Source organism: Lissotriton vulgaris, chromosome 5 (assembly GCF_964263255.1).
Source record: "Lissotriton vulgaris chromosome 5, aLisVul1.2, whole genome shotgun sequence".
NCBI classification, from domain to species: Eukaryota; Metazoa; Chordata; class Amphibia; order Caudata; family Salamandridae; genus Lissotriton; species Lissotriton vulgaris.
This window is the reverse complement of record NC_141693.1, coordinates 1194540155-1194567962: the sequence shown is the minus strand read 5'-3', so window position 1 is coordinate 1194567962 and position 27808 is coordinate 1194540155. Positions and strand designations below refer to the sequence as shown.

General features: G+C 45.5%; 1 protein-coding gene across 1 annotated transcript in view; it reads right to left on the bottom strand.

Annotated features, from left to right (window-relative positions):
* LOC147712256 (disintegrin and metalloproteinase domain-containing protein 9-like) overlaps window positions 1-27808 on the bottom strand; it is a 1115055-nt gene that overhangs the window by 950840 nt on the left and 136407 nt on the right. The window contains exon 4 of the mRNA XM_086922984.1: window positions 1130-1208. Within this exon, the coding sequence (XP_086779110.1) occupies window positions 1130-1208 (79 nt within the window). The remainder of the gene's footprint in view (window positions 1-1129; window positions 1209-27808) is intronic.

The window sequence follows — 27808 nt, the reverse complement described above, 5'->3', positions numbered from 1 at the left end:
AGTTTGGCGTGCTTCCAGCTCTCCGGGAAGGTAGCAGTGTCAAAGGAGGTGTTGATGATGTCCCGCAGGTGGGGTGCGATGACAGCGTCGGCCTTGTTGAAGACGTGGTGAGGGCAGGGGTCGGTCGGAGATCCGGAGTGGATGGAGTTCATCGTGCGGACTGTGTCTTCGGTGCTGATCGGAGTCCAGGCACGGAGGGTGGTGGTGGGGGGCGGTGGTTCGGTCGTGGCGTTCGTGGTTGAGTGCTGAAGCTGTTGTGCATGTCTGCGATCTTGTTTTGGAAGTAGGAGGCGAGGGAGTTGCAGAGGTCTTGCGAAGGGGTGATGTCGTTGTTTCCGGCGTTGGGGTTGGAGAGCTCTTTGACGATGTTGAAGAGTTCCTTGCTGTTGTGTGCGTTGTTGTCCTGTCGTTCCTTCAATGCAGTTTCCTTGGTGGCGTGGATGAGTTGGTGGTGTTTTCGGGTGGCGAGCTTGAGGGCAGTCATGTTGTCCGGTGTTGGGTCTCTGCGCCAGGTTCTCTCGAGGGCTCACCAGTTCTTCTTGGTACTCGATGAGCGTATATTCACCTCCTGGTCAACTCACTCCAACGCTTCCATCCCTTTCCCTGTTTCTTCGTCTCCTCTCAACCCCCACCCCCTCTATACCTCAGTGCCCACCCATCCCAGTTCTTGTTCCTGCACCTTTACTGTCCTCACCGGACGATGGTTGTAGGTGAATGTATACGTTAATCCCAAAGTTAATAAAGAGATTTGAACTTTAATTGGTTCTCACAATTTATTGCAAGATACGGGTGTAATTATGGAATATCAATTTCCGAGCATTTCCATGGACAGTGAGAGTAAGATCAATAACAAAATGCATTATTAAAAAGGGGATTGCATTTCAACCAGAGTCTGCAAACTTAAACAAAAATATACATTATCTAAAAGATACACTGTATTGTAGGGATGTGCTTCAAATCTGAATTGGTTTACATCTGGGGGAAGAATCAAGTGAAAATATGCACAGAGGAGGATGTAGTGTGCACTGGGACAGAACACTGTTGATGGACCTGACACCCTAGCCATCCGGGTGGCAAGAGGTAGGATGGGCCTGCGGGTCATTTTGTCCCATCACTTCATATACACTACCTCTTTTTGGGGAGGGGAGTATTCCAGCTGTCCATCCTTGGTGTACCTCGAAAGAGTGAACTGATTACTGAGCAGGGCTCTGTAAGAGACAAGAGACATTTTTTAAGACCGTGCTAGAAGTTAAAATAGAATGCATGGAAGTAAGGATAGATTTATATCTTCCTATTCACAGAAAAGCATTATGGATAAGGAGACTGCACAAGAAAGGAGGCTTCTAAAACACAGGCCACTCTCAAAGGCTAGGGAGACTTCAAGGGTCAGAAATCTTTCCAACCAAAGACAATCCAAACAAGCACTGGCAGTGCCAATTGGTTTCGGCATATTAATAAGTTTAGTGGTGTAGTTGTTATTATAAATATATTAATATGCTGTGTTAAGTATCAGATGAATAAGTTAGCAGTTTAGCAATGGCTTCAGAAGTAGCAGAATAGTAATGCAGCAGTTTTAGTAGTAAAGCAGCTACAGCAGGAGCAATAGAGTAGTGATAGCAGTTAACATTAGAGCATTGCTAGTTGTGTTAGCAGAACAGCAGTATGAGCAAAGTTAGTGTGATCGCAGTGTCAGCAGATTGAGCAGTGTAGCAATAACAGTAATATAAGAAGAACAAATACAATTTCATCAGGAGAATAGTAATAGGAGTAAGATTACAGAAGTAACAGTGGGACGGTATTGTGAGCAGCATTATTAGAGTAGAACTGCACTAACAGGAGAACAATAATAAAAGCATTAGTAGAGCAGAAACAGCAGTAGTATTTGTAGAGCTTTAATAGCAGAGTTATTGTGAGAGTTGTGACAGAAGGTCTAGGTAAGCAGTAACTGCATTATTAGAAATAGACAGCTACAGCGGTATCAGTAGTTAACAGGATAGCAGTAACAGTAGTAAAGGAGAAGAACACAATAGCAGCAGGAGAGCAGTAATAGGGGCGTGAGTAGATTTGTGACAGCAGTGTTAGTAGCATTAGTAGAGTACTGTGTGCAGTACCAGGGAAGCAGCAGTTAATAAGTTATCCAGGAGAGCAGTGATAACATTTAGCAAGAGAGCATTAATAGTAGTGTTAGTAAAACAGCAGTGATAGTAGTGTGAGGAGTACAACAGTAACAGAAGTGCCAGGAATAGCAAAGACTGCAGTAGGCACTCACAGCAGTATAAGCAGTTAACAGATTAGCAGTAACAGTAGTAAAGGAGAAGAACAGATTATCAGCAGGAGAGCAGTAATAGGGGCGTGAGTAGTTTTGTGACAGCAGCATTAGTACATTAGTAGTAACAGTATAATTTGTAAAAAAAATAGTAAGAGCAATAGCATAACATTGGTGTCAGTAGTATGAGAAGTAACATGGTAATCACAGTAGTGACTGTAGAGCTAGGAAGATAGCAGTGATAGATTGCGCTCAATAAAATTGACAGCAGAGGTTACAGAATAGCACTGACGGGAGTATCAGCAGTTATCAGTAGAGCAGTAACAGGAGTATCAACAATCAGCAGGATAGCAAAAACAACAGTATGAGGAGAAGCAAGACAGTATAAGCAGGAGAGCAGTGATGGGAGCATAAGAACAATAGAAACAGCAGGTAAAGTACCATTAGTACAGTCAGCAGGAGCAAAAGACCAGTGGCAGTAGAGTTACCAGGAGAGCAGTGACAGCAGTTAGTACAAGAGCATTAATGGTAATGTTAACAAGATAGCAGTGACAGAAATATAAGCAGTACAAAAGTAACAGTAGAGGTACAAGGCTAGCAGTGACAAAGTTGTATCTAGTACAGCATCGACAGTAGATTAGTACGATGTAGTGACAATAGTCAGCCGGATAGCAGTGTTAGTAGTAAGCAGTGACAATAAAGTTAGTAGGATAGCAGTAACAGTAGTGTAAGTAGCACAGTAGGGACAGCAGTGACTAGTTTTAGTAGGATGAAAGAGACAGTACACTTAACAGAATAACTGTAACAGCAGTCTGCTCAATATAGCAGTGCCAATAGAGTTAACAGGATAGCAGTGACAGCAGAGTTAGCAAAATTGTAGTAACAGCAGATTCAGCAAAAGAGCTTAAAACTGCAGTATAAGGAGTACAGCAGTAACAGCAGTATAAGCATTATAGCAGTGACAGCATAGTTAGCAGAATAATAGCTGTGACAGTACAATTTGCCGAAAACAGTAGCACACAAGTAAGTAATAAAACAGTAACAGTAGAGATAACTGGCAGTCACAGCATAGTTACCAGGACAGCAGTAATAACAATATAAGCAGGATAACTGCTACATTAGAGTTAGTAGGATAACAGAGTGAGCAGTACAGCAGTGACAACAGAATTAGCATGACAGTAATGTGAGCAGTGAGAGCAGGACATCAGTGACAGCAGAGTTAGCAGGACTTCAGTGACAATTAAATTAGCAGGACACGCTAACAGCAAAATTAGCAGATTAGTAGTAACAGCAGTGTGAGGAAAACAAACAGTAGCAGGAACGCAATAATAGGAGTGTAACTACAGCAATGGCATTGGGACAATAGTGTGAGCAGTCTTATTAAAATACTGACTGCAGTAGGAGGAGGACAGCATTGGTAACAGTAGGAGAGAAGTGAGAGCAGAATATCAGTGACAGCAGAGTTAGCAGGATAGCAGTGACAATGAAATTAGCAGGACACGCTAACAGCAGAATTGGCAGGATAGTAGTAACAGCATTGGGACGACAAAAAAACACAGTATCGGGAAAGCAATAACATAGAAAAAATAAGGTTTAATCAACATCAACCCGTTCACTTTTGGAGTGCCAAGATTCAGGCTTTAAATTCATTTTAGAAACGACAAACTAAAGTTTGTGAAATTAGACTAAGGAGAAGTCTCGGGGTCAAGGTGCAGAAATGTGTTATTTAACCCCTTCACTGCGGCGGCTATTCCGCCGCAGTGCTAAGGGGCGGGGCGGATATGCGGCGGGCGCATGCTGGTGGTGGATCCGCTCCGTCACCAGCGTCGGTTGCGCTGTGCTTATGACGGAGCTGTTCCGTCATGGCCCCGCCCGCTCAATAGAACGCTCAGCGCAGGCGCGGAATTCGCGCCGCACAGGAGCGTCGGGTGGGCCATGACGGAACCGCTTCGTCATCATCACAGCGCCACCGCAGCTGATGATGGAGCGGTTCTGTCATCAGCAGGGGAGGGGTTAAAAATGACTAGCTTAAGTAGCAACCGAGTGCTGTACATACAGTATCAAGCAAAAGGCAATCACTGAAGACCACCATCTCCTCCGGCCTTCATGCCCAACATAAGAAAGGCAAAACACACAAGATGATGGACGGAATGTTGCACAATGACAAAAAATTCACCCCCAGTCACAGATCTGGGTTTAAGCCATCATTATTTTGCTCACCAAGCCACCCCAGTTCAGACATGGCCATATGCAAATCAGTCTTGACCCTGTGCCTCATGGGAACAGTCCAGCCCGAACTGCCAAGCCATGTCTTCCCTGGACCGGAATCAAGCATCCTAAGACCAGTTTCTGGCTATCAGCCGTCTTCAGCCAGGATAGCTTGACTCCAGTGGTGTAGTCAGCACGGGACCAACGTCTGGTCATACCCTTCCCACATCGGGTGACCTTCAAAACACACAAGATGATGGACGGAATGTTGTACAATGTCAAAACATTCACCCCCAGTCACAGATCTGGGTTTAATCCATCGTTATTTTTCTCACCAAGCCACCCCAGTTCAGACATGGCCATATGCAAATCAGTCTTGACCCTGTGCCACATGGGAACAGTCCAGCCCGAACTGCCAATCCATGTCTTCCCTGGACCGGAATCAAGCTATATCAACACAGTACAGCCGGGCAGTGCCAGCTGAGAGCGTGAATTCAGCTCTCGAGACAGTATCTGCCCATTGTTCGTGCATAGAATAAAAACTATAAGAATAAACAAAGGGAAAAGAAAACAAAGGGAACCCCTTTTTCCCAGGTACCCCCTCCCTCCTCCCGTCCAGTGCTCCTTGTCTCTCGCTAACCCCCCGTTCCTCCCCCCACCTATGCTAAGCCCTCAGTGACCTGCTTAACAGTCTGTCTTCCGAGGGTCTGTGAGGCGCAGTAGCCTAAGATATCGGGGACATGTGACTTCTCGGAATTCGGTGGCCAAGAGTGATAGAAATGGTTGCCACAGGTCATCATATGTGGATCCCTCTCCCGCCATAGTAAGTGACAGTTTCTCCATCCCGAGCACGTGCCATAATCGGTGAAGCCATCCTACAAAGGAGGGTATAGTGGGAGTACGCCAATGTGTAAGTATATTTTGAACCGCTGAGCCGAGTGTGATAGCCATCTGTCTGCCCCTGGGGAATTTTAGAGGGTAGGTCAGTGGATTAGGTAGACCTAGTAGCACATAAGCTGGGAAGCGCGGGATTTCCATCTCGAAGTGCTTATCTATTTCATTCAACACTTGAACCCAATAGGACTGAATGTGTATTCATTCTTACAACAAGTGCACCAGTTTGCCAGTCTGGCCACAGCCACGCCAACAAGTCGCCTCTCGGCTGCGGTCCATCGCATGTAGTCTGTCGTGGGTATAATACCAATATGTCACAACTTTGGTGAATGTCTCCGTGAGCCCTATGTGGTATGCAGAATGTCTGGCCCTATAGAATATCTCCCCTCATTCTTTGTGACTGAAGGTCCTGTCCAGTTCTCTCTCCCATCGCTCCCTACCCTGGTTATGAGTGTACACCCTTGTGGGCTGTAACATTTTGTAGAGGTCGGAGATGAGTTTGGAGTCTGTTGTGCGGGTGATGAGCCATCTTTCGTATGAGGATAAGCGTCTATCTGCACTAGCGCGGACCTGCGGATGTAATGCCAAATGCCGCACCTGCAGATACCTTAGTCGTTGAGTCTCCGGGAAGCCATACTCCTGCCTAAATTGGGAAAACGGGGAACAACCCCCTCAGGTCCATGCATGTGATACAGAAACCGGCAACCAGCAGGCCTCCAATGTGCAAAAGCCGCCCCTTCTGCGCCTGGAGTGAAGTCGGAGTTATCGACCAATGGGGTGAGGGGAGACGGGAAGGTAGTAAGGTTGTGTGCGATATTAGTGGCATCCCTGTATACAATTTAAGGTCAACATTGAGAAGGGAAATCGGGCAATATGCCCCGCATCTAGTTCTATCCTTCCCAGGTTTAGGGATGACTGCTATGGAGGCTCCTAAAAGGTCCCTCGGTATCACTCCTTGTTCAGCAAATGAATTAAACTGGCGGGTGAGGATTGGGGCAAGCACCGCGCAAAACGTCTTGTATAAAATAGCGGAGAAACCGTCTGGCCCTGGGGCTTTCGCCAACTTAAGGCGAGAAATAGCAGCAATAACCTCCTCCGTTTGGATGTTTCTATCTAGGTGTTCGTACTGGGATGTTGTCAGAGAGGGCAGGGAAACCGAGTCTAAAAAGGCAACTCCCGCAGAGCTATCTGGGCCAGCGTAAAGAGTAGCATAAAAATCGTGGAATGTTTCTGCTATCTCAGCGTCCTCGGATACACAAGTCCCGTCAGTCCTGACAATCTCTTTGACCCCTTGTTGCTGGCGAACCTCTCGCAACCTATTTGCCAACAGGCGCCCGCACCTGTCCCCCCCGGTATAGTAAACGTGTCGCAGTCGTAAGGCAGCATACTCTGCTCTTTCTTGGTTGAACGCCGTTAATTGGTGCATAGTCTTAAGCTGTCACCACACTCTCGGGGCTCCCGTCCTTTGGTGCATTTGCTCTAGTTCCCGAACGTGTTGTGTAAGTTCATCACGCTTACGCTGGCGTTCCCTATTGTCGGCAGTCGAGAGGGCAATAAACTCCCCCCGAACTACCGCCTTCAGCGCCGCCCATTGGACTGCAAGGGTCGTGTCTGGGTTTGCAGTATGAGAAAGGTAGTCAGTAATGGTGCCTTGTATGTGCTTCACAACCGCCGCCCTGTGTAAGAGAGTGTCCCTAAGACGCCATACCCTGGATGGGCGCGATGTGGGTGGAAGGGTGAGAGTGGCGATTACAGGGGCATGGTCCGAAAGTGAGGCTACCCCCATCTCGACTGTGGTCGTAAACCCACGTACTGGGGCCGAAGTCAGCAGATGATCAAGTCTTGCGTAGGTCTTGTGTGCATTGGAGTAATAAGAGTATTCCCTTTCCAGGGGGTGAAAACTACGCCAAAGATTGTGTAGGCCTAAGTCATGCAGCCGCCCGAGTCCCTCTGCCGACAGTGCACCTACTTGGTGAGTGCGTTGACTGGATCTGTCCAAAAGGTTGTCAAACACAAGGTTTAAGTTGCCCCCTAGGATAATATTACGGTCCGAAGTGACTGTGGCTTCAGTAAGAGCAGTCTGTAGGAACTTCTTCTGGCCTTCATTCGAAGCATACAGGGAGCCAACAGCGAACGTTAGACCACCTAAGGCGAAGCGGTAGGTCTGTAGCCTCCCCTTAATCTCAGCACCTTTATGCAGTACATGCCCCTTAAACCGCTGGGCCACCAAAATCGCCACCCCAGCCGTCTTGGTAGAGCAGGAGGAGAAGAACTGAGTGGGGAACCTGCGAGACCGCAGCCTATAACAGCGGGCTAGCTCTTGAGCTCGCGCCGGGCCAGTCCCGGCAGTCTCCTCACAAAATGGCAGCCCTGCCCCATCTCTCCAACACCGGGGGGGCACCAAGCACCGCCACCAGACCAATACGGAGGGGACCAAGACTCTGCTGGTGATCCTCTCTGTCCTCGAGCACACCAGGGGCAGCACGTCTCCGCGTGAGCAGCTCCCGCACCCGGCCACCTCCAGAACTCCAGGCCGTTCACAAGATGGCAGCCCGCCCGGGTGACCTGTGGAGCTGCAGGCCCTCACCCTGGGGGGAAACCGGACCTCCCCCTTCAGCACTCCTGCAGCGCGGATTCTCAGCGCCGGCCGCGTCCCGCAATCTCGCCCACTCAAGCAGGGCAAGAAGCACCGTCCCAGGCCCTCCGTTCCTCGGTCGCGGCCCCCGGCCTCTCCGTTCTACTGGTCTCCGTCGCTGCGAGCGGTTCCCGGCTCGGAGCCAGAATGCCTCTCCGGTTGCCTCCTTTCGCCCCCAAACGCTGGACTCTAAGCCTGGGGTCAAGTCCCCCGCAAGTTTTGGACCGACTGTAGCTGGTACGGCCAATATATCGGAGCTCATGAAGGCCATCGGCGGGAGCTCCGGAGCAGTGCGACCGCTCACTCCCCCATCTTGGCCACACCCCCCCGGTCACCACTTTTAAAGGAAAATCGGTTGCAATCAATTGGTTAGCCTTTGAAGTACTCCAAAGGACATATATAATGTAAGAGTTAAACAGGCATTGGGATCTGTGAAGACACTCAGTATTGCAATGAAACCCCAAGTGGCACATGCACTGAGACCCAATTCACACTGTGCTCTACTTCAATAAGCGGGACTATGCATTATCAACCCACGCATTCCCTGATCAACGGACTTACAACTTGCCATCTTACAGGTACTGGTACGTGTTTGGGGGTTCTCGTACTGCACTGTGGTGCTGCTGCTTGTTGAGGGTTACAGGGCGGAATGAGGAGCTGGGATCAGAACGCGGGTGTCTTTTGGGATCCTGTTGGGGTTGATGCTGTCAGCTGCTGGGAGTCTGCAGCAGGGATGGGTGCCGGATCTCCCGATGAGCTGCTGGTGGATTCCATTGGTGTCTCCCAATCAGTTCTGGCATCGCAAGTAGTTGTTTTATTCATAATTAAAAGTATTACGGCTGTCTTGAGAAGTGCAGGTACTGTTCCTCGCAAAATAAACTAGCTGAAACATTAAAGTTAAAAAGCCAAAATGGCCACTGATGTGTGACAATGCTTGTGATGTGCATGCACTATACTGCATGTGATGGGTGGATGTGCATAAGTGCGCACAGCAATTATCTTAGCATGGATCTTTTTGAAATTAAACCCATTAAAATATGGCTGCAATTAGAGCGCATGTGTGTGCATGCATTTTGATGCCTCAGAGGCTAACTTGTTTGCCAGTCCAAAACGGCCATTTTAGAACAGTTACATAAAAATAAAAGATGGAGAATTGACGTGCCTGTTCAAACAGTTATTGGCAAAGAAAATAGGCCTCTTCTCGGAGGCAAGGCCTATTGGCTTTGCCAATGTTTGTATTGCCTGACTCTGCTCTCAAGAAGTACTTTGAAGCTATCTGATGGTTCAGTCTACTTCTGATTCCCATTGCTTCCTACCTTTCTTCCCCCCACCCCGACGACCCCTCTTTGTCCTACAGCAGTGCTCAGAAGTGGTTTAATCAATAATAAATAATGACTTTTTTTATTGTCGTTGATAGCTCGTATTTTATTATTTATTACTGTACCAGTGATAGCTCGCGGCTGCATTCCAAAGGCAAATCAGAGCTCTTCCACTGTCATTTGCAGAGAAAACAACTCCTACAGCCTGGCGGGTTCTTTTCACAGAGCGGTAGCTCAGTGGGAAAGTCAAACTTTGTAATTATGCTGCTGTTTGCATATTGACATTTGCATGCCACGCATGTTACCTTTTGGACAACGTCCCATATAGCTGGTGATTTCAACAAAAAATGCGGAGCCAGTTTCCGGTGGGGGAGACTGGTATGTGAATTGGAGTTTATTAGTGGCACAACATGTGTCTTTTTAACTACTGAGAAAGCAAGGCACTCTGAAGCCATCTCTGGATCGGCCCCAAAACTGTGATTGTTTGAATAGACAGTCGTATCCCCAGCCACACGCATTGCAGGAGAGAATTAACAATTTAAAAGAGAATCGAACATGTCGCATGTCGTCATCTCTAGCAAGAAACAGGAGGTGCGGGCAAAAATAAGGAAAAAAAACAAGCTCCTACGAGCCGGTTCTCACTGCCAATGTCCGAGAGCCGACTCACCCAGACTCTTGCCCCCTCACCAAGTTGAACAAGGGAGGATTTGGGGTTGGCTCTACCTGGAAATCCCAGCAGCTCCTCTCCGTGACGAGTCTTTTGTTGCTGGGCAACCCCCGTGCGGGCACAAATCCCAGCGCGGCTCTTCCCTGACGTCAGGGGTGCAATGCACAGGGTTCCCGAGCTGGTTTAAATGTTTAAAAGTTTAAATGGCATGAACACAAGTCCACGCTGGTGATAACACGCAGTGCCCTCACAGTTCCCACACAAGCAGAGGCCATCCTCCGGGCCTGTGGCGGTGTTCTCATTCTCACGAGGAGATGTTTTGGGGGGTGGGAGAGTAGGCTCGGACAGCAGGAGGGGTGGTACAGGAATCCCCCTGCCCGTGGGGGTGATCCCACCATGAGATGTGGGGGAGGGGGGGGAACTGAGACAGCGGGAGGTAGTGCTCAGCAAATATGCAGTAAAGGGGCCAATAGCCGTGGAAGGAAACATGGCTGCCATAAGGCAGGACTAGCAGCCTCTAAACCAATCAGAAGGCAGCATTTAGAAAAGAACAAATCCACAAGCCAATTAAAAAGATAGATGGAAAGTGGGCAGGGCTTCCCCCACTATACTGTATACCACATCTCTTAACGAGACAGCACATGCGCTGCCTAGGCCGAGACCTAAAAAGTAGTGGAGACTGCAAGTTATACACAGACTCTTAGCAAAAGCCAGTCAGTGACGGAGGAAGGGACTTTTTGATATTCATACCCTCAAGAGACTCTTTGGTAAATTTAGGATTTGTCTTACTGTCTTAGTGTTGCCATTACCCCTCCTACTTAGAAACTCACTTGTTTAGTGGCAGACCTGATTCTCATATACATTTGTGGGATATCACTGTATGAAAGATTGCCATTCAAGGTAGGAGAGGAGAAGGGAGTGGAGCCAAAGCAAGCCTCTTCTATGTCCTCCTCTGGCCAAGGAAAACACAGGGGCCAGTGGTACACTTCACTGCACATTCAGGAGACACTAGGGAAATGTACGTAAGGCAGACTACTGCACAGGCACTGCTACCACATGACAGGCACACCAGGGGGCCCGGGGGTGCAACGGACGTTTGCTCCCGCTTTGCACGCCCCGGGGCACTTTGGTATTACAAAAGGGGCCGCATATGCTTGTGCCGTCCCTTCTGTAATACTGAAAGTACTGGTGCATATACAGCGCCAGCGCTTTCGCAAGAGGCTGTTCCCTCTTTTACATGGGGGTGTGCCCCATGCAAATGAGGGAATCTCTTTACCTCTGCACCTGCTCCCTATTACAGACGCATACACAGAGGCAAACAAGCTTTCAGGGGGCACCTCCTAAGAGCAGTCCTTTGGCAGGGGGTAAAGGGGTCCTATGGACCGACCAAACATCTCCTTGCAGGTGGATGCAGTCACTCACTGCACCCGCCTGCAAGGGGATCTCTAATCCCCTTTAAAAATGCAGGCGGGTTGCTGCCTGCACAGTGAAACACAGAGAGGCTGCTTCAAAGCCGCTTCCTATTCCACTTGAATGCACTGCCCCCAGGGCAGCACGAGTTTGTTGCTGCCCTGGGGGCAGTGTATTCTATAAAATAGGGTGCACTATCTCTGTTTGCGCCTGGCGCACCTGTTTTAACATCACATCACACGGCTCATGGACAGAAGGGCATACCAGCGTAAGGTGCCCACGGCTGAGGTTGGTAAATTCTTATAGCTGGGTCTGGTGGCTCAGTTGACTAATGCCTCCACTGTAGGGGTCTGAGTTCGACCCCATGGTCACAGGTTCAAATCCCAGCGGGTCCACTCAGCCTTTCATCCATCTGAGGTCGATGAAATTTGTACCATTGAATTGGGTAGCAAGAAACATCTGTTATTCAACGCCAAAATACCTCCGGGTGAGCGTGTGCTTTATAAATACACATGTTATGGTAATCTTGGGTAATTTCAGTATTTGAAAAATTAGCAAAGGGAACAAAAAAGATTGTGGGTGACCAGAGCAGCAGGGAATAAAAGGGAATGAACGAACATAATATAGCCAGCACATGTTTTTATAGGACTAGCTAAAGGTAGTTTTAGTTATCTGCTAGTGCTCATAAAGTGAACAAAAACAAATACACAGAGAGGGAATGCATCAGAGTGGTCATCCTTAAAATAAATGCGGAGATAGAGCAGCGTCATATGAAAATGCATTTCCAGCACTGAAAAACAGAAAAACGCCTGTTGGTTGATAGTTGATCCCGAGTCGACTCTGAAAAGTGGCTGATGCATGTAAAAAGGACACTCGGAATTGTAACCTATTTGAAGAATAAAAGGCTTTCAAAAATAGTAAAATTCTAAGTTCATTAACTCATGAATGCAGAATTGGCAGTCTATAGTCTTAAAACAAGAAATGGACAATAGGAATGAGCTAAACAATTGGGTAATTCGGGTCTATTTTATGCTGAGATATATACTTTCAATTAAATTTGTTAATGATTTCTCATTTATCAGTGTGTAGTAATCATGACTTTCAGTGTTCCAAATTATAAAATGAATGTCATTTACAAGAAGGAATACACATCTGAACCATAATTAGCACAAATTGTTGTAAGGTGCACCCCATTCGTTCTGGAATTAATACAGAAAATTATAACGCAGGTGGGTAATCTGTGCAGGTGTGCACCTCCCCCGTACAGCTGAGCCTTAGTCTAATCACCCCAGTTTGTGAAAAGTTCATTTATATACAAGGTAAACAAGAAAGGGACAAGGACACGGCACTGACTTACTCCATTTTTTTTAATAAAACAGTGAAGGAGCTCATCCCTAGCTCCAGGACGAATTTGAGTAAACAATTGTGTGGGTGTGCAGTATAGGTATGACCTCAGTAGAGTAGATTCCCCCATCCTCTTTTTGAACAGAATGTTCCACAACTTCTGGTGACCGACTTAAATAAAAAATGTCTATATAGGCCAAATGAATTGTTCCCTTTTTGGTCACCATCCATACTGAAGGTATTATCTACAGATTTAAACATGGATCATAGCTGCCCAGATCTCTCTGAAGCCCATCTGTAATTCACTTAGGCCAGCATTCTTTGCTCACTCCTACAATGTCTTTAAAAAGTCTACTAAAAACCTTTATCGGGATATCAATAAGGGATTCATCCACTCCCCAATCTGTAGAACCCTTCTCACAAAATCACTGATAAATTTTACACACTTTCGTTCAGATGTATCGGCTGTGCCATTGGTGGTTTGTTTAGGGTTGAGCCTCGAAGGAAGAAAGCAAAAGTGAGCTGCAGTGCTGAAGGATGACAAGGAATCGGTCAGGTCAGTCACATGTGCCAGAATGGGTGTGGAACTCAATGGTTAGGGCAAGGGATGCTGATAAGGATGGCAAAAATGTCTGAATTAGACACCAGTCAAAGGATGAGATCAGGGAGAAGAGAAGCAAGAAGTGAAGGCACATAAGGAAGCAGGCAGAGTAAAAGGTAGTTCATCACAAAGTGGTTGAAAAGATACAGGTGAGGGATGGTGTACCAGCACTGGGGAAGATGGTTCCTCCCACAAGTCAAAGTAGATAGCAGTTTTCAGCATTGGGCATTTCAACCAATAGATCAACTTCAGACCAAGCAAGCTTCACGGTCCTATGCATGCACCAAAGCACCTGAGTAACAATTGCCAGTTGTTACAGGCTTCGATGTGAAATGGAAATGTTTGAATGTTGTTGATGGCACCAGAGACAACACCGTGGGTCTATAGCAAGGCTATGACAGATAGTAAACTATATCACCCTATAACACATCAGTAGGATGGTTTACTGCCTTCCAGGGGTCGAACGCAACACACCATGGTGTGAAACTGTTGCAGGACCCCTCTATACCCCCATAATTATAGGGTCATTGCATTAGCGCTTTAATGTTTTTTGTTAAGGGCTGGAAACATATGTTGAGAAAGGGAGGCACCACGGTCAAGATTTGGTATAGGGGAGTGGCGGGCAAAGTCATGGATGTGCTACAGAGAACAGAGCTAACCCTGTCAGGCCTGCCTCAGTTAGATAATTCAGGGGGATGCTATGATACATGGTACCAAAGTCCACACAGAGGTCCAAAAGGATCAAGGCATCTGCAATATTGTCTTTTTTCAATCTTATGTTATCAATGACCAGTAGTGAAACAGATTCAGTTCCTCTACCAGGGTGGATTTCAGCCAGGAAGGGGTCTAAAGCGGCCTAGTACTTGAGGAAAGCCTCCCATTGTAGCTGCACCATGGTTTTCAGTCATGTTGTTGGGCATGGGCATATATCAATCATTGTTGACTGACAGTGGCATGAAATGCCTCACTTATTGACAAAACTGTATTCATTTCAATTGAATAAATATTCTTGATATATACAGTAGTCAAGATGGTGCTAATCCTTGAAAGGTTCCCTGTCACTCATGAGGAAGCAAATGCTACCATCGATGAAGCATATGGCACAAAAATGTCTGTGCTGAATCTAACGCAGGGGTCTTCAAACTGTGGGGCGCGACCCCCAGGGGGGCCGTGGAGCCATGCAAAGGGGGTCGCGCTCCCAGTCACACTTCTGCTCAGGCCGAAGGGCTTCAGCCCCCCTCTTCCCCTGTGTCTCAGCCCGGGCTGCTGCAGTGTAACTCGAGCTGCTGGGGCCTCAGCTGGGCAGTGTCTGGAGTATTATCTCCAGCACCCCATCAGAGTTTTTCACAGGTTTTTATAGGCCATTTACATATTTACGTGCCTTTGTAAACTTGTTACAGAGGCTTAGTGTTTTTGTCCTGATTCCAGTACCCCCTGGGTCCCACTCTGCCTATTCCTTACATTTATATTTTACATTTACTGATGTAGTGTGCGAATGCATTTCATGAAAAGGAATATAAAGTAGGGTTGTCAAAATAAAAATGTCTGTGTGTGTTGTTTAAAGAGCCTGCAGAGACCTCCTCTTGACACTAAATAGATTTATAAATAAAAAAGTATGTATTCATTCATTATGTGACTTTTCTGTGGTTGTTCTTTTTAATTATCAGTCATGGATCATTGAGGCAGTCCTAGAACACAATTAAAAGTGCTTTCTATTTATATTTGCTGTTTGAAGTATGCACATATAGGTGCTTAAAATACAGCTTTAGGTGACTATTTATTTTTGTACCAACTGGGCTATCAAAATAATCTACTGGCAACCGTATACATAAGACTGGAAGTTTGTTGCAGGATCAGCACAATATTTATTTCCTCCACCCTGCCATAATAGCAATAGTTTAACTTGGATCTTAAACCCTACACCACCGTCAGTAACATGCTGGGTTACTTCAAGTGTCTGGGAATGGACCCTGCATTCAGACAACTCACTCCTCCTTCACTTTCATGCTCACCCTGTCCTCATAGCGATCACAATGCACTCACACTGATCACAATGCACTCACACTGATCACCATGCACTCACACTGATCACCATGCACTCACACTGATCACCATGCACTCACACTGATCACCATGCACTCACACTGATCACCATGCACTCACACTGATCACTATGCACTCACACTAATCACCATGCACTCACACTAATCACCATGCACTCACACTAATCACCATGCACTCACACTAATCACCATGCACTCACACTAATCACCATGCACTCACACTAATCACCATGCACTCACACCATTCACCTGCTCTCCCTGCACTCACAATGCACTTGCTCTGTTCACCCTATACCTCACCATGCAGTCACACAAGCACACTACTCATCCTGCACTCATGTGACACTTCACTCACCTGTCCCTCTCACTGCTGAATATACAACTCACTCAAACAATCCCAGCAGTAATCATACATTCATTCATCCCATTCTGAACTTGCATCCGCACCCACATTCGTACGGCCACCTCACTCACCCTGCAGAAACTCCTCTCACCCTACTCTCACACTGTTGCATCGCTCACCGTGCACTCACATGGGCACTCCTGCCACCCACACAGCGCAGAGGGTTAATGTGCCTCCTACAAAGAATATGTACCATGCAGATCACAGAAATGAGTGTGAGTAAACTATGAGTAGCGCTATAAAAAATGAAATGTTTGTCAGAAAGGTGTTATAGAGAGATGAGGTGCATTGTTGGTGAGTGGTAGTGAGGGAATTCATGGAGAAGGAGGAAACTGGGTGGGGCACCAAAAAAGACTGTTGCACCGGGTGCAACCAGTGTTAGGGCCAGCCCTGGCTGGGAGTGTTAGTACCCCTCCCCCAGAAGTTCTGGTCTAGTGGCTCCCCTGCTTCTGCAGATAATTATTATTTACTAATGACCTAATGGGCTAATGACCACCTGCTGCCTGAAGGCAAATGAGAAACACATAGAAGGAGATGGATAACCAGCCAAATTGGGTAACCCACAGAGCATAGAGAAAGGTTTTTATATCTTCCTAAAGGATAATCGATTCTTGGTGGATGAAACAAAGGAGGGTGCAAGTCCCATAACTGCGCGGCCTGCACCAAAACAGCGAGACAAGACAACTCATGCCTTCTTGAATTGGGGAACAATAAGCAGAGTGGCATAGGCCGAGAGGAGCATACGGGTCCGGCCCGTATGTTTGGTGAGGAGAGATGAGAGGATGAGAAAGGACAGCAAGGGATTGAGAGAATTTGATTGAAGTGGTCAGGGTTGAGGAGAAATGTAAATTGCAGAAGAGTAGTGTGGACACGCAAGAAGTGAGTGTGAGCCAAAGGTGAGGGCTTCTGTTAGGACAAAGGGAAGATGTGAAAGATGAATGGGGGGACCGGAGAGGTGTAAGATACAAATAGACAATAAGTTGAATGGAGAGTCGAGGTGAATGAGAAGTGCTGAGGTGACGGGGACAGAGAGGCCATGAGATAAATGCGAGAGACTGTTAGAGATGAGGGCAGTAAAAAGACAGAATGGCAAGAGGTGATCAAAGGTGAAGTGAGAGGTTGAATGGGGAGAGTTCAGAAGTTGTAAAAAGGGGTGAAAGAAAATGGTCTGCAAAGTGAGAGGGGGATCCAGGGTTGGGAGGAGTGAGAGGAAAACTGCATGGGTAAACTGCTTAACTCTGCAGAAAACTGCCAGGGTTTTAAGGGTCCCCTGATTCTCCCGGCCAGGGTCAGGTGAGCTTCTAATGTGGCAGCATGTATTCCTGCGGAGTGGAGGGCCCTTCACAAAGGTTGACTAGAAATCTTTCGGATGTTAATTTCTGTATTTTGGTTATAAACAGGTACTGATGGGGTGAAATCTTTCCTCAGTGTTATTGTGTGTAAAAAATTAATTTCAAAATAATGAAGCAATGCTATCCCAAAATACGCTGCGTCACGTAACATCATTTACATTTTCTTCCCACACAATTTAGTCAAGCCTGTTGCGTAATTTGGTCCTCAACTGCCTCATAATTCCAGTAGTCCTGCCTACAGGTTTAGAAATTTTTGTCAGGAGGGGGTCCTTACACCTCAAAATGTTGACAGGGGGGTCTCGGCATCCAAAAGTTTGAAGACCTCTGATCTAACGTCATAGAACAATGTGAAATACAAGGTTTCATACCCTAAGTAGACAACACAGTTAAGAGAATGCACTTTGTAGATAGTTTAGTTTCATATGGAAAGATACAAGAGAGAATAAAGGTTTATTGATAAATATTACTCATTAAGTATGCTGAATATATTTTAACTAATACAGTAGCTCAAAATGTAGTATGTCATTATTGAGAAAAACCACAGAGAATGTTCTCATGCAAATAGTCCAAAATGTGAAGACTTCCAGTGAAGAATCACAAACTGTAGATCAGATGACGATGCATTGTTATGGTATGCACATGACAGATGATCAACCGACAAGGGTTTTGCCCCAGATGAAACGTTTTCAAGGCCGAAGAAATATTACAATCAATGTGTACCAATATTTTGAAGTTTGGTAATGAAAAAAGATCCAGAATAAGAAGAGGAAGTGCAAACTATAATAGACAGGGGCAGGCAAGAAAAGAGGAGACGTTGAAACGAATATAACACATTACAACACGATGTATTACATCCCGTGCTTTTACAACACGTTGTTACAATGACCGTGTTGTTAGTATGCAATACATTTACATCGCAAGTCATTACAATGACTTGCAGTAGGGGGCACACTGGACTTAGGAATAGTATTATTTACTATTTCTACTTCAGTTTGCACAACAGTAGGGAAGGTGTTGGAATTCATTTCTAATACCTCAGCGCCCCCTACAGCAAGTCGTTGTAATGACTTGCGATGTAAATGCATCGAGTACTAACAAAGCAGTTGTTGTAACGACCATGTTGTAATAGTACTGGATGTAAAGGCAGCATTGTAAATGCTGTTTCCTATTGTGAAACATCTGAGATATTAGTATGAGGTGTGAGAGATAAATAAATCGTAAATCTTATGTTCTTATGTAGCGCCTTTCACCGTAAGGTCTCAAGGCGCTTGCTTTGGGAACCCGTCCTGGCTTTTTCCAGTGAGATAACCCCTACTGGGCATCCCCAAGGTGAAAGCCAGACATCCCATTGCGGTGGGGCCGTAGTGGAGATTAAGTAAGCTATTGCCCAGAGTTGCAGAGTGTGAACCCATGATTTGAGTAAGCACCGAGGCGAGAATTATCGAGTCCGTGGACATTTTGAGCTCAAGACCCTGCTGCATCGGGGATTGAATCCTGGTCCCGGGTCAGACCTCTGTGTCCGGGTCTGCCTCCTCTAACCGGTGAGCCCTGAGGTCAAGGTGTTGAATCATAACTAAAAGGAAATAAGCCATTGAGTATATTAAGAAAAACAATACAAACGAGTAAAAGATGAAATTATGGACAATTTTGCAGAGAGGCCAGTGAGCTTAGGAAATTCGATCCATACATTGAGAAGTAGGCAAATAGTATATCAATAGAAGAGTTTAAAAATGGGGTGTGGAGACCAAGAACTGCAAATGCAGGAAAATAAGTGTGTGGCAGATTACCTAAATAATTATATTCCTAGCAAGGAAGGAATAGTTGAACAGTTGGTCAGTGGTAAACAGTATAGTGCAGTCCTAGTTAAACTCCGCATAACAGTAATAACACGTGTTAAAGTCCTTGGATGTATTGTGTAAGAACTGTTGCATGACTAATGTAATCACCGTTAAGCTGACATTAACCATATCGGATGCCAACAGATGACGTTTTTAGCACTGGTTCGACAACAGCTTTCTTGAGGACAAAGAACAACCCTGGATAAAATGGAAGCATCAAATGTTTGTAAAAAGATTTTAGTCTATGGAGCATATAACAAAAGGGACTTGAAAGTTTTAGGTGCACACGACTCCAATGAATATCCAAAGTATGTGCTTTCAAAATGATTTTCGAAAACCATTTACTTAAAGAGGGTCACATTAGTCTTACTTTTATATGAGCTAGAGTCCCGATGGGCTGAGATGGAAGCTAATGGTAACATTTGTAAATTAAGTGCTGTTCCTATCCAGAGTTGATTGAAATGTATTGCTTTATTTATTCTACTAGAATCCTCACTTAAACTCTATTAGCAATGTTGACTAAGGCAACAGCACAGATATTTATTAAATTCATCAATAACCAACTATTGCTCTACCACCCTTTGATTCTCAACACTTTTCTCTAAGTGATGGGGTTTCTCAGGACTCAGCCACAAGCTTTTCACATCTGTGGATCTCCATTGGCCACAGTAGTAAGATCTTTCAGTTTTATTATGATATCTTTTGCAGAAAACACTCAAGTAGTGGTATCAATTATCAGTACTTAAAAAAAGCAGAAGATACCAATGTAAATTTTCAACATTGCATTACGGCGGTAGTGTATTGGATGAAGGAAAGCGATTGCAGCTGAGTGGACTTCAGCAAGCTTTCCTTAAGTTAGTCTCTGGACTGGTGGTCTGAATACCCTCTGCCTCACGCTCAGGCAGCCAGAAACCTAGGAGTGATATTTGATGACACTTTGTCATTTGCAAACCATATCAGCAAGGTTGTAGGATACTGTTGTGCACTCCTCCAATCTTTCTGTAAAATCTTTCCTCTGCTACCGATATCTACATGTACAACTGTTGAGCCATCCCTTACATCATCACTAAAGTAACTTCCTATATCTAGGGCTTTCCAGGCACAGGCTAAGCACTCTTCAAATGGTTCAAAATGCTGCTTCAAGACCGAGCTTAAGCATTCCCAGACGTAATTCTATCTATCACTCCTTCTCTAGCTTTATTTCATTAACTTCCTGTGAGAAAATGTATTTCGTTCAAATCTTTATGTATTATCCACAAAGCTCTTCATGGCAAAGCTGGAAGCTATATAAATCACAAATTCATGAGATACATACCAGCTCAGAATCTTCCCAGGATGTTCATGTTCCTAAGGTCAGGTTAGCTAGACAGGGATTCAGAACCTTAACCTATTTGCCCGCTAAGCTTTGGAATCCTTCAATAATAAGTAACTCTCTATCCCTCACTGTATTTAGGAAAAAATCTTAAAACATTGTTTTCTCAACGTTAGCTATCATCTGGTAATTGCATGTATCAGGAGAATCTTTAGCGGTAAGTTTCTTTCATTCGTTCAATCATTCATTCTAAATAGTTCTATTTTTTGCAATTCCACTTCTGAAACACATTCAGTGCACCGCTGTTTTTACTCGGATTAAACCTGATTCATGCAGTGCTAAATGATTGCTGAATATCCCCATGCTCCTGGGAGCAGGATTCCTCTGCCCCCTTTTAGAGATTCATGGCTTTCCATGGTTGTTCACGGGTGGTAGGACATCAGGTGTATTTTTGCATTTCACTACCAGGTCCGATAAGGCGGTGCCATACCATCTCCATATATAGATTTTTAGAGCGAGAGGTTTCGAGAGTTGGTGTTTGGTGATTGAACTATAAACAGTAAAGCAGGGCAGGCTGACCAGGCGAGAGGCTGAATGGCCCTTCTTAGGTCTGTTTGACATACTTACTGTCTAGAACATGGACAGCCCATTGTATGCAATGAATAAGGCATTACCTAAAATTACCTCCACAGAGGTTTTCACCTTACTTCAACCAGCACACAACTTGGGTCGTCAAACAAGGAGTAAAATATGGCTACTTTGGGCTGTATTTCTCTGCAAAAGAAGGCTGAAAGCTCCACTCTGGGTGGAGGCAGGAAGTCTCTGTGCTGCGGAGGAAGTTACCACCTCCAGCACTGGTGAGTATTAAGGGCCCTACAGACCGTCTGGTGACGGTAAGGGTTTGTATAAAGGATAGCATGGCTAAAAAGTAGAGTGTTTGCACAATATGGAGTCTCACGAGCCTGAGTTTGGTGAATGAAAGGGAGAAATTGACATTCAGGGAAGGTAGTTGGCATAGTAAGAGTTGGGGATGGTTCCTAGAAATGGATGGCCAACCTCCCCTCTCCCAGAAGAAATTAACAGGTTCTCCTATCCAGCTGGTATAAGAGAGAGCTATCGCTGGTGGTGGAGAGCAAATGAGCGTGAAAAAGCAAGGAGCTTGCAGCCGCAGTAAAGAAAAAAAGTTGAGAATGTTGAAAACAACCACACTGTAAGGGTGCCTTGTGCTGGTTCCTGTCGATGAAAGAAGTGAGTGGAGAGGTTTGGGGACACATGTAGGATTCTGCACAGGGAATTGCAATACAAGTGAAAGCCCAAAGAGGAAGAAAAGGAGAATCCACATAGCCCCAAGGTTCTATTGCAGCCATAATTCCATGTCAGACTTCATTATATACCAAGAACGATTTACAAATAGGAGTATTTCTTTGTCACAGTACTTCATGTGCTTCCAGACACTTGGGGCCACAGCATGACTGTAACAAGAAGAAGTTTAGGTCCGGCCAGGTAAGGATTCTTTCAGGCCTTATGGGTGCTGGAGATGGACCTTTCACTAGAGTAGATGGCAACTACTCATCCAGTGTCTTCAACATCCCAGGAACATACAAGCACTGACATACGTATGCCACCCTCGATAAGGCAGGGCTTTCAGTGCGAAAACAAGTCAACTTTCCTCCTGGTGCTTGTGCACTCGGAATATTTTTGTCTGGTAAAAATGCCAATTGTGGGTTGATTTTTATGTGAACTGCCATTCCTTTAGGCTGTTCTATCTTGTGTGCAACTCTGTGACATTTATCATGTATTGCAACAATCATTTTAGGGGCATTAGGGGTATAAGAAAGTGCTGTTCAAGATGCCCTGCTTCATATTGGTGCAGAAAGTAGGATGACCATGTAGAAATTCTTCGTGTAAAAGCAACTTACATGTTATGTTATTAGTATTTATTAAGCGCTCGATTACGCTAGGCCCTAGGCCAGAGGTCTTCAAACTTTTGGATGCTGAGACCCCCCTGTTAACATTTTCAAGCGTAAGGACCCCCCCCCTGACAAAAATTTCTAAACCTCTAGGTTATGAAGAAGGTGAGGACCAAATTAGGCTTCACTAAATTGTGTGAGTAGAAAATGTAAATAACGTTCTATGATGCTGCGTATTTTGGGGTAGCATTGCTTTATTATTAAGAATTTTTTTAAACACAGTAATACTGAGGAAAGATTTCACCCCATCAGTACCAGTTTATAACCAAAATACAGCAATTAACATCAGAAAGATGTCTAGTCAACCTCTGTGAAGGGCCTCCCAATCCGCAGGAATACGCGCTGCCACATTAGAAGCTCACCTGTCCATGGCCGGGAGCAGCAAGGGTGCATTCAAACCGTGGTTGTCTTGTGCAGAGTTAAGCAGTTTACCCATGCCCCTTTCCTCTCACCCCCTTCCTTCCATCCCTCTCTTCTCTCCTCTCTCAACCCAGGATCCCTCTCTCACATTGCAGGCATGCAGGCAGATGGTTATTAGCCCCAGGACACCTTTTGGTAACAGTAGCGCACTACAAATGTAAATAATAGGCAGAAGCAGGGGATCCACTAGACCCGAACTTCGGGGGGGGGGGGGGGGGTTAACTCTCCCAGCCAGGGCTTGTCCAAGTACTGGTCGCACACAGTGCAACAGTCTTTCCACCTTCTCCATGAATTCCCTCACTACCACTCACCAACAATACACCTCATCTCTCTATAGCACCTGTCTGACAAACATTTCATTTATAGCGCTACTCATAGTTTACTCACACTCAGTTCTGTGATGTGCATGGGACATCTTCTTTGTACCAGGCACTTTAACCTTCTGCACTGTGTGGGTGACAAGAATGCCCATGTGACTGCATGGTGAGCAATGCAACAGTGTGAGAGTATGGTAAAAGGAGTGACAGCAGGGTGAGTGAGGTGACCATATGAATTTGGGTTCGGCTGTAAGTGCAGAGTGGGACGAATTAGTACATGGTTAGTGATGGCCTTGTTTGAGTGAGCTACAGATTGAGCAGTAAGGGGGGGACAGGTGAGTGGAGTGTCACATGAGTGCAGGGTGATAAGTGTGCTCGTGTGACTGCAGGGTGAGGTACAGAGTGAACAATGCAGGCGAATTTTTAGTGCAGAGCGACCACTGTGAGAGCAGGGTGAGCGGGTGAATAGTGTGAGTGCATGGTGATCAGTGTGAGTGCATTGTGATCAGTGTGAGTGCATTGTGATCGCTATGAGTGCATGGCGATCAGTGTGAGTGCATTGTGATAGCTGTGAGTGCAGGGTGAGCGTGAAAGTGAAGGCGAGAATGAGGAGTGAGTTGTCTGAATGCAGGGTGCAATCCCAGAAACCTGAAGCGTAGGGTTTCAGATATAAGTTAAACTGTTGCTATAATGGCATTAATCAGGGTTCGAGGGTGGAGGAAATAAATAATGTGCTGATCCTGCAACAAACTTCCAGTCTAATGATTAGGGTTACAAGCTCATTATTTTGATGGCCCAGAAATAAGCAGTCACCTACAGCTGTATTTTATGCACTTATCTGTGAATACTTAAAACAGCAAATATAAATAGAAAGCACTTTTAATTGTGTTCTAGGGCTGCCTCAATGATCCATGACTAATAATTAAAGAAAATAAAGACAGAAAAGTCACATCACTAATTAATACATACTTTTTTATTTGTAACTCAATTTAGTGTCAAGAGCAGGTCTCTGCAGGATCTTTAAACAACACACAGCAGGCATGTTTCTTTTGGCAACCCAACTTTATATTTCTTTTCATTAAATGCATTCTCGCACTACAGCAGTAAGTGTAAAAATACAAATGTAAGGAATAGGCAGAGTGGGGGCCCAGGGGGTACTGGAACCATAAAAAAACGAAGCTTTGGTAAAAACTCGGGCCGGAGATAAGACTCCAGACACTGCCCAGCCGAGGCCCCAGGAGCGCGAGCTGCACTGCAGCAGCCCGGATGAGACACAGGATGGGGGAGGAGGGGGGCTGAAGCCCTGGAGGCCAGGGCAGAAGTGACACTGTGAAGGCGCAACCCCCTTTGCATCGCTCCACGGCCCACCTGGGGGTCGCGCCCCACAGTTTGAAGACCCCTGCCCTAGGCAGACCCTACAGCATTTTGCGATTTCGCGATTCATGAAAGAATCGCGAAATCGGCGGACTAGCGCGATGGCCGCGATATTAACAATGTTGGCCGCGATATTCACAAAAAAAGTGTCTACCGGCGGGTAACTTGCCGCAAGAGTCACCAAACAATGCACGCAGCGACGGTCTGATGTCATTAATGACTTGGGAAAAGGTCTCTTCCAATTACTTGTGTGATAGTTTGTGCACGGGCTTACATCACTGTGACTTCAGATAAATGAAAATTATGCATATCGAAGACGAATTCCGCTACCGCCTTTTTCCTCAGGTACAGAAAAACTCCAAAACTGCTAATAGGGTTCATGATCATCTTTTACTTCCGTTGCATGGCACACTGGCATTTCTGGAGATACAGCATGGCGCCCTATGTTGCTTAGCAACCTCGTCTTCGCCTCATTGCTCAGAGGTGTTAAGTCAAGAAGTTGTAGCCGTTCTTATGACAGATGTACCATCCTCGTAGACTGCCATTTTAATTTCATGCCCACCCGTACCTCGAGGAAGATTTCATTTGCACGACCTTTAACCCCCCACACTTTACTTTATCCTCCCGATTTAGAGCCTTTGGTGAAATTAAATATTAACTTTTCCTTCCTTTTAAGGTGATAGTAAATACGATTTAACCAAAAGATTTTTATGGGAGTTGGAACCAGAGGTTCACTGAAATTGACTGCTTATTCAGTTTCATGTGTTGGATTGATTTGCTTTTAATGTTTTTATCTAACATGAATGAACCGAGAATGTTATTAAGGGTCTTTATTTATATAGTCGTTTTTTTTATTCATAAGCTTTATTATACTGTTTTTATCTTGCACTTTTATGATCTTTTTAAGATCGAATATAGATTATTGAACTGAACAAGACTGCTTATCCATGGTGTATGTAGTCACCCTTGTCAGTTAGAGTTTTCTAAAAGGCAAATGCAGTATGTCTCTGAAAAGTATTTATTTTGAAACAAATGCATAGAGCCACATAAGTTTATTGGTGTTCTGGAGCAGCCAATGAAAGAGGTGGTGTATTGCCAGAGCCGCTGGGGCTATCTTGATTTCAAGAACATCCTGATTGTGCCTCTGTGACAATTTTCCCTGGCATAGAGAACTCCGTAGTTGGTGGTTGAGGGCGGAGGCGATCCATTCGCTATTTTGGAGCAAGGACACCTCATAGTTGGAGTAAGGATAGACCTCTTGTGAAAAGTGTAGTTCATGGCAAGATGGAGCTGCCACATGAGCAGGCCCAATAAACCACGTGAGACAGATCCTTAACAATGGAGAGACTGCTAAGAGATGTGCAGAGCACCTCAGTAAAATACCAGAGGCCATGGAGAATGCAGTGCACAGCTCCACAACATGGGTAAACAGAACCCAATTAAACCACAGGGGCTGTCCAAAGAAACATGTTCACTTCCCCCAGTCAAATGTGGGCCCAGCTGACATGAAGATGGAAATTAGCTCTGAGAAAATAAAGCATGGCCAATAATACCCTTGACACAATACTTGTGGCCATCACTACACCACGGAGACCCTCCTTTCCTTGATGGACTCAGTTGCAGTGGATGCACGTTTGCTGTTGGTTGGCTAAAGGATACTCATGTACAGAGAGAAATAAACAGTAACTGAGCTGAGTCATATCAGACTGACTGCAGCCCAAACTCAAAAAGAAAATGAAAGACCTCCCTCAGCAAGTCCGTTTTTCAAAGTACATGGCTGGGGACTTGGATTCAAGATCTTGGCACAATCACGAGCATGCGGTAGGGCTGCCAGAGAAAATGAGGAGGAATGATAGGACAGCTTACTTAGAAGCATCACTGAGGCAGACAGTTGGGTTGTAAGGCCTGTTCTTCTGTACTGTTGGGAGAGCACATAGAGTGCCCGCAAGACCTCCTGCTTAGCACCACTGGGACTGGTGGTAGCTTGACTCATAAATTACAGGGACAGAGATGTGATTTTGTAGAGAGTGAGAAGGGTTGGGCATTACCTGTTGGAAAACATGGTCAGGATATCCCCTGAATATACAGCAGCAGCTCAACACAGATAAACTATTTTCCTTGAAGAATAACAGAAACTCTAACATTTGTGGATTAAATACCTGCTGCTATTACCAGCAAGCCTCAGTTCCTTTTCCATGACCAGTAGGTCTCCTTTTAAGTCCCAAAGGAGAAATGTGTCTGGTCCGAGTCACAGGCAAGTAAGTGTGGAAACAGTGTCCTTAGTGGAGGCATGGACTGTCTGAGGATACCACACACTGCTCAAACTGGATGACCAACCCCAACACAGGAGAAAAAAAGAGGGGAAGGGTACAGTGGTATCCTCTGTAGAGCAACTCGTCATAAGTTTTCTCCAGAGGAACAGGTATTCAGAAACAAATTCTACAGACTCTGGCTCAGAAAAGGGCAGCTTATTCATAGGTAAGAAAGACCTTCCTACATTTACAATGGGTGCAACAGAGGAATTCATCGCAAAGTAGATGATGATTAAAGCTCTGGATTCCAGAGAGGGGATCTCCTTGAAACAGACAATCAATAGGGCTAGCAGTTCAACAGTGACACAAATCTGAACTGTAGACACAACATGGACTGGTGGCGACCAACAGTGGAGTTCAAATGTCATAAAACCCCCTACTCCCAACTACTTTGTTACTGAAGAGGGATATGCAGACTAATAGTTAATTTGTCTATGCTGAGGGTCGTTCCTTGGTGTCTTAAGCTGGGCATTGTGGAGGAGCTGACCATTTGTTAATTTTCTGCCATTATTGGTGTATGCTCAAGTCGACCTATGACGACTGGACAAGGTAAGCAGGAGGTGACCTCCCTATGGAGTCTATCTCACTTATTTTGATCAGCCACTACGATCCTGCACCCTAGGGTGCCTGAGGAAGAGGTGTCCTGCCTCACAGATCGGGAGGCAGCGGTGCCCCAGCAGGGGTGCGAACTTTTATATTCCCTTAGTTTTTAATATAGTCTGATTGTTGTTTCGTTGTGTTGTGCAGCTGCCTTGTCGGGCGCCAGGACGCTCCTTGGCTGGAGCATCTGTGCGCCTAATAAAAAACGCATAACATAACATAACATGGGCACTAGAACATCCCAGGGAGAAATACAGCTCACTCCCACAAGGTTAGGACTGGAGCAGTGCTTCCATAGAGCTGCAGACACTTTAAAAATTCCTATTGCAAAGTGGAATACTCTTCTAAAACAGTTTCCATTGATTTCAGGCTGAAAATGAATTATTATGAGTAAAATAAAATGCTGCAAAAATGCCGCTAAATTTCCATATTTGTGCCGCTAAATTTCCATATTTGTGCCGCTAAATTTGCTAATTCATGCTGCAATATCCTGGGGGGTCTGC